The sequence below is a fragment of the Pongo abelii genome, chromosome 20, assembly GCF_028885655.2.
Source record: "Pongo abelii isolate AG06213 chromosome 20, NHGRI_mPonAbe1-v2.0_pri, whole genome shotgun sequence".
NCBI lineage: Eukaryota > Metazoa > Chordata > Mammalia > Primates > Hominidae > Pongo > Pongo abelii.
Window position 1 is genome coordinate 17423048 of NC_072005.2, and position 7390 is coordinate 17430437.

Genomic DNA, 7390 nt, shown 5'->3' on the forward strand with positions numbered 1-7390 from the left:
ATTCTCCTGCCTCAGCCTCCCAAGTAGCTGGGATTACAGACACCCACCATCACACCCGGCTAATTTTTGCATTTTTAGTGGAGACGGGGTTTCACCATGTTGGCCAAGCTGGTCTCAAACTCCTGACCTCAGGTGAACCATCTGCCTCAGCCTTCCTAAGTGCTAGGATTACAGGCGTGAGCCACCGCACCCAGCCGTCTATGGTATTTTTCAAGGACAGCAGGCCCTCTGGTGTAACCAAGGTGCAGATGACCTAAGGTGTGGGAAAACATGCAGGCTGCATGCCAGGCCCTGGTTCCTGTGAAGCCCCCACCCTCATCCTGTCACTCCAGAAGAATGGCACTGCAGGCACAGGGGTACTCAGCTTCCAGGTACTGAGGTGGGCTGGGAAGGGGTTCTCTCCATGGGGGTCTGAGCATTAGGGGGTACCCAGCCCCACCTTGCTCACTCTTAGGCAGAGCTGCCTCATGTCCCCCTTGAGGCAGGTACTGTCACACTGTCCATTTCCAGGGGAAAGAAACGGATCCAGAAAAGTTAAACTCTCCCAGGGCCGGGGATGGAATCAGAGCTGGAGCTGTGACCTGGAAGCTCATAACTACAATACAGATGAGCCCCGCTGAGGTGGGGGAAGCCTTGGATTCCTGAATCCCAGGCTACAGAAATCGGGAAGGGTGTGTGGAGGCAAAATAGCTCCGACTGGGAAGAATCCAGGTAGGAGTGGGGTGCTGGGAGGTACTCTGAGCAGGCAAAACAGAACAAGAGGGCACACTGCACGCGGGTCTGACACCAGAAGACCCTGGTCGTCCTATCATTCCCGAAGGGTTAACATGCTCTCGAGGAAAAGCAAGTGATTCGCCTAAGAATAGGGTGGCGCCTCTCCTATTTTTTTAAAATAGAGATACAGTCGCGCTATGTTGCCCGGGCTGCCCTCAAGCAATCCTTTCCCACCTCTGCCTCCTAAAATGCTGGCATTACAGCCCTGAGCCACCGCGCCCGGCCCAGCGCCCCGCCTCAAATCAAGATATTACTTCCGCTCCAAACAAAGATGGGCCAGCGAACGAGAGCGGGGGAACATCCGCCCGGAAGGCCACGTGAAGGCACTTCCGCCCTCTCTTAACATGGCGCCGGCGGAAGGGGCGGGGTAGGGCCGGGCGGTAATGGCGGCGTCGAGGCTGGAGCTGAACCTGGTGCGGCTGCTATCCCGCTGCGAGGCGATGGCAGCAGAGAAACGGGACCCGGACGAGTGGCGCCTGGAGAAGGTGAGGGGATCTCGCACTGCCGCGAAGAGCCCGACTCCCGGGGGGTGATTCCTAGGGTTGGAAGCCACCTGGCCCGACTCCCCGTCCCCAGTAGCCTCTCGGGCAGCGCCCTTTCCGGTCAGTCCCGCCACGTCTACCTGTAGCTTCCGCCCCCGTCCCTGGGACTCCGCCCCTCCCCCACTGGCCCCGCCTCCTTTACGCTTGACCCCTCCCATTTGTCGGCCTCACCGCCCCCCCCCCCCCCCGACTCCCGTGATCAGGACATGGGAAGGACCCCCGGGTGACAATCCACTTTTCCTCCCCAGTACGTGGGAGCCCTGGAGGACATGTTGCAGGCCCTGAAGGTCCACGCGAGGTGAGTGCAGGCAGCCTCAGGGCTTTCACCAGCACGTGGCTGTTCTACTGGGACATCCCAGTACCCCTGTCCCAGCTGGGACCCTTCCCTGAGCTGGGGACCGTGGACAGGTTTTGTTTTTCTTCTTCCTGCCTTCCAGCAAACCGGCCTCTGAGGTGATCAATGAATATTCCTGGAAGGTGGATTTTCTGAAGGGGATGCTGCAAGCCGAGAAGCTGGTGAGAAGGGGTGCCCCTGCCCCCTCAGCCCCCATCACCGCTCACTTTGGTCCCCAGGACCTGCCCCTCCAGTGACTTATCTTCCCACATTTCTGCAGACCTCCTCCTCAGAGAAAGCACTAGCCAACCAGTTCCTGGCCCCTGGCCGTGTGCCAACCACAGCCAGAGAGCGAGTGCCCGCCACAAAGACGGTGCATCTGCAGTCACGGGCGCGGTACACCAGCGAGATGCGGAGTGAGCTACTAGGCACGGTAGGATTCTTTTCCTGGCCCCTGGGAATCCCTGGGACAGGAACAGGGGTTCTATGCTTGCAGGCAGCCAGAACCACAATACTGTCAGATACAGGAATCCTAAGGGGGTCCAGCAATCTCTTCCCTGGGTCATCACACAAGGCTGCCCCACAGAGGGGCATTGTGGCTAAGGCTTTGCTAGATGAATAGGAATTTGGTACCAGGCAAAAATGGAATGTGTCTGGTTAAGCCCCAGAGTTGGCCCAAGAGCTGGGTTTGAGTCCTGGCTTGCAACTTACAAGACACGTAAGTTTCTTCAGCCATAAAAGAGGATGACAAGTTTCTTTCTGAGCACTTTATGTGGATCAGCTCAATCTTTTAAAATATGAGTTGCTGTGGCCGGGCACGGCAGCTCACGCCTGTAATCCCAGCACTTTGGGAGACCGAGGCGGGCGGATCATTTGAGGTCGGGAGTTAAGACCAGCCTGACCAACATGGAGAAACCCCGTCTTTACTAAAAATACAAAATTAGCTGGGCATGGTGGCTCACGCCTGTAATCCCAGCTACTCGGGAGGCTGAGGCAGGAGAATTGCTTGAACCCGGGAGGCAGAGGTTGCAGTGAACCGAGATCGAGCCATTGCACTCCAGACTGGGCAATAAGAGCGAAACTCCGTCTCAAAAAAAAAAAAATATGAGTTATCGTTACCAGTTTAACGTTGAGGAAACTGAGGCTCAGAGTTTATGGGATTTCCCCATGTCCTGACTGAAGGTGAGGAGGTTGAGGTCAGAAGGGACAGGTTTGGGAACAAGACAAGGGGGGTGACTTCATGGCATTTACTTTTTTTTTTTTTTGAGATGGAGATTCGCTCTTGCTTCCCAGGCTGGAGTGCGGTGGCGCGATCTCGGCTCACTGCAACCTCCACCTCCCAGGTTCAAGTGATTCTCCTGCCTCAGCCTCCCAAGTCACTAGGATCACAGGCACCCCCACCACACCTGGCTAATTTTTTCTATTTTTAGTAGAGATGGAGTTTCATTATGTTGGCCAGGCTGGTCTCGAACTCCTGACCTCAGGTGATCTGCCCACCTTGGCCTCCCAAAGTGTTGGGAGTGAGCCACTGCACCCAGCCTCATGCCACTTACTTCTTTCCACAGGACTCTGCAGGTGAGTCACCACGAACACAACAGGACTTGAGGGCTAGCTGACTAGGACAAGACATGTATCCTTGCTGCCCCGGGGCCTCCATGCCAAGCCTGACTCCAACAGGAGCATCATCAAATTACGCCTGGAGGAAGAGCCAGGACAGAGGAAATGGCCCCGAGAGGAAACAAAGCTAGGCACAGTGGCTCACATCTTTAATTTCAGAGGCTGAGGCAGGTGGATCACCTGAGGTCAGGAGTTTGAGACCAACCTGGCCAATGTGACAAAACCTTGTCTCTACTAAAAATACAAAACTTAGCCGGATGCAGTGCCACGTGTCTGTAGTCCCAGCTACTCAGGAGGCTGAGGCAGGAGAATTGCTTGAACCCAGGAGGTGGAGGTTGCAATGAGCTGAGATCACACCACTGCACTCCAGCCGGGGCGACAGAGCAAGACTCCATCTCAAAAAAAAAAAAGCAAAAAAATTAGCCAGGTGTGGTGACGCACACCTGTAGTCCCAGCATACTGGGGAGGCTGAGGCAGGAGGATTGCTTGAGCCTGGGAGGTGGAGGTTGCAGTGAGCTGAGATTGCGCCAGTGCACTCCAGCCTAGTTGACAGAGAGACACTCTGTCTCAAAAATAAGCAAACAAATAAATTTTTTAAAGCTAGGCACTCCCAGCCTATGGGACCAAGGCTAGGCTGGAGGGAGGGACCTGGGGTCTGAGGGAACCGAGACAGGAGTAAGGAGACCCTCCTAGAAGAGGGGGTATTCAAACATGGTCAGAAGCCAACGGGGCAGCAGACAAGATGAGGAAACAGCATTCCAAGCAATAGACCCAGCACAGGCAATGGTCAGGATGCCGGAAACGGGAAACCAACACTCGCCTTTTTGCTTGGCCTGTTTTGCTTTCAGAGCCTGAGATGGACGTAAGAAAGAGAACGTGAGTGTCTGTGGCCCTGGGGCAGTAGTGGCAATTGGGTGGTGCGGCAGGGACAGGGTAGCAGTGGCCAAACCCTGGACCACTGAGGCACTACCACAAGGATCTAAACCAACCAGAAGCCACTTCTGTGGATGCTCTTCCCAGAAGTCAAAGGCCAGGCGCAGTGGCTCACACCTGTAATCCCAACACTTTGAGAGGCTGAGGCAGGCAGATCACCTGAGGCCAGGAGTTCAAGACCAGCCTAGCCAACATGGCAAAACCCTGTCTCTACTAAAAATACAAAAAATTAGCCAGGCATGGTGGCACGCGCCTGTAGTCCCAGCTACTCAGGAGGCTGAGGCAGGAGAACTGCTTGAACCTGGGAGGTGGAGGTTGCAGTGAGCAGAGATCACGCCATTGCACTCTAGCCTGGGTGACAGAGCGAGATGCTGTCTCAAAAAAAAAAAAAAAAAAAAAAACAGGCCGGGCGCGGTGGCTCACGCCTGTAATCTCAGCACTTTGGGAGGCCAAGGCAGGTGGATCACGAGGTCAGGGGTTCGAGACCAGCCTGACCAACATGGTGAAACCCCGTCTCTACTAAAAATACAAAAATTAGCTGTGCATGATGGCGGGTGCCTGTAATCCCAGCTACTCAGGAGACTGAGGCAGGAGAATTGCTTGAACCTGGGAGGCAGAGGTTGCAGTGAGCCCAGTGAGCCGAGATCGCGCCACTGCACTCCAGCCTGGGCGACAGAGCAAGACTCTGTATCAAAAAAGAAAAAGAAAATGTGTTGGTCTTCTCCCCTTTCCCACTCCATCTCTCATGCCCTCCTCCCTCCGTGTGTGAGATCAGTGGAGTGGCAGGGTCCCAGCCAGTGAGTGAGAAGCAGTCGGCAGCTGAGCTAGACCTCGTCCTGCAGCGACATCAGAACCTCCAGGAAAAGCTGGCGGAAGAGATGCTAGGACTGGCCCGGAGCCTCAAGACCAATACACTGGCCGCCCAGAGTGTCATCAAGAAGGACAACCAGGTGTGGGGACTGGGGGAGCTCTCCAGCCTCTGCCCTGGGGTATCAGAGAAGGCTTCCCAACACAGGAGCATTGTGGCTGGGGCTTTGCGGGATGAATAGGAGTTTCGTAGAAGGCAAAAATGGCATTCCCAGCAGAGGTCACAGCACCAGCAAGCGACAAGAGGTGCAGGCCAGCCCCGGGGAAGTAGAGAGAGGCCATTCTTGGCCCCAGTCCTGTTGACACCTTTTCCACCTCCCCCACAGACCCTGTCACACTCACTGAAAATGGCAGACCAGAACCTGGAGAAGCTGAAGACGGAGTCAGAGCGGCTGGAGCAGCACACGCAGAAGTCAGTCAACTGGCTGCTCTGGGCCATGCTCATTATCGTCTGCTTCATCTTCATTAGCATGATCCTCTTCATTCGAATCATGCCCAAACTCAAATAAAGACCCCCGCCCACCTTGTCTGTCTTCCGTCTGTCCCCTTCCCCCATCTAGCAGTGCCTTTCAGGCTGGCCAATGAGATGGGAGGGTTTTTGGAGGTCCCTGAAGAGCCACAGACAGTGCATGAGCAGGGGAAGAAGAACCTCAGGGCTAGATGCGGGGGCTCACGCCTGGAATCCCAGCACTTTGGGAGGCCAAGGCAGGTGGATCACTTGAGGCCAGGAGTTCAAGACCAGCCTGGCCAACATGGTGAAACCCCGTCTCTACCAAAAAATACAAAAATCAGGCAGGCATGGTGGTGCACACCTGTAGTCCCAGCTACTTGGGAGGCTTAGGCACGAGAATCGCTTGAACCCAGGAGGTGGAGGTTGCAGTGAGCCGAGATCCCAGTACTGCACTCCAACCTGAGTGACAGAGCAAAACTCCGTCGCAAAAAAAAAAAAGATTCTAAAAAGAAAAAGTCAGGCTTGGCAGGTGGTGACTCATCAAACGCTCCCTCCGCCCATGTTCCTCTGGAGCCTACCCCACAATGGACGAGGCCCAGCCCCAGGAGGCCCTAGGAGCGGGGCCGTGACAGGAGCTCAGCCTGGAGGAGGGGGCATCAACACGAGGTCTTCCCTGGAATTGAAGGCAATAATTCAAGGACACAGCTCAGCCACACTGCAGCCTCAGCTCTCAGGACACTACAGATCCCTCAGAGTCACTCGACAAACACACATGGGTCTTGCCCAGCGCTCACTGGAGACCCTGTCCTCAGGTCACAATCTGATCATTTCAAAGGAGAACTGGGTGGGTACTAGGGTAGGGGACCTGAAAAGGGTTGTGGAGTAGGAATTCTGGGGTCCTGAGCCCTGCTCACACCAGCTCCAGACAGGGCACAGCCTGTAAGAGCAACTGAGGGGGCTCAGTGACGAGGGCTTGGGGTGTCTGCCCCATGCCAGCATGACGGCATTGTGGGGACACTTGGAGGTGCCCAATGGACCCCCATCCACGTGGGTGTAAAATCATGAGGTAGGGATTTTTTTTTTTTTTTTTTTTTTTTGGAGACAGAGTCTTGCTCTGTGGCCCAGGCTAGAGTGCGGTAGTGCAATTATAGCTCACTGCAGCCTCGACCTCCTGGCCTCAAGCAGTCCTCCTGCCTTGGCCTCACAAAGTGCTGGGATTACAGGCGTGAGCCACTGTGCTCAGCCCAAGTAGAGATTTTTAAAAGTGCTACTGGCAGCTTTTAAAAAGTAGAACATAGAGCCGGGAGCAGTGGCTCACGCCTATAGTCCCAGCACTTCAGGAGGCTGAGGCGGGTGGATCACGAGGTGAGGAATTCGAGACCAGCCTGGCCAACATGGTGAAAACCCATCTCTACTAAAAGTACAAAAAATTAGCCGGGCATGGTGGTGGGCACCTGTAATACCAGCTACTTGAGAGGCTGAAGCAGGAGAATTGCTTGAATCCAGGAGGCGGAGGTTACAGTGAGCCAAGATCACACCACTGCACTATAGCCTGGGCGACAAGAGCGATACTCCATCTCAAAAAAAAAAAAAGATCATAAGAAGGAGACAGCCAGGCATGGTGACTCATACCTGTAATCCTAGCTACTGGGGAGTGTGAGGCAGGAGGATCCCTTGAGCCCAGGAATTGGAGGCTACAATGAGCAGTGATCATGCCACTGCACTCCAGCCTGGGTGACAGTAAGACCCCTACTCAAAAAAAAAAAAAAAGGAAGTTTATGCCTGAGACACAGGGATGATTCCTTATTAGAAAGCCACGTTGGCCAGGGCACCCTGGCTCACACCTTGTAATGCCAGCACTGTGGGAGGCCG

The 7390-nt window shown here is 54.9% G+C and overlaps 1 protein-coding gene across 1 annotated transcript; it reads left to right on the forward strand.

Moving 5' to 3' along the window:
• Positions 1-225: 225 nt before the first annotated feature.
• USE1 (unconventional SNARE in the ER 1) lies at positions 226-5592 on the forward strand. Its single transcript, XM_002828882.6, has 9 exons — positions 226-371; positions 511-1259; positions 1565-1614; positions 1754-1832; positions 1931-2083; positions 3216-3225; positions 4116-4143; positions 4976-5150; positions 5394-5592. Exons 2-9 carry the CDS (start codon positions 1158-1160, stop codon positions 5574-5576), a joined length of 780 nt encoding a protein of 259 aa, XP_002828928.1. The 5' UTR covers positions 226-371; positions 511-1157; the 3' UTR covers positions 5577-5592.
• Positions 5593-7390: the final 1798 nt, after the last annotated feature.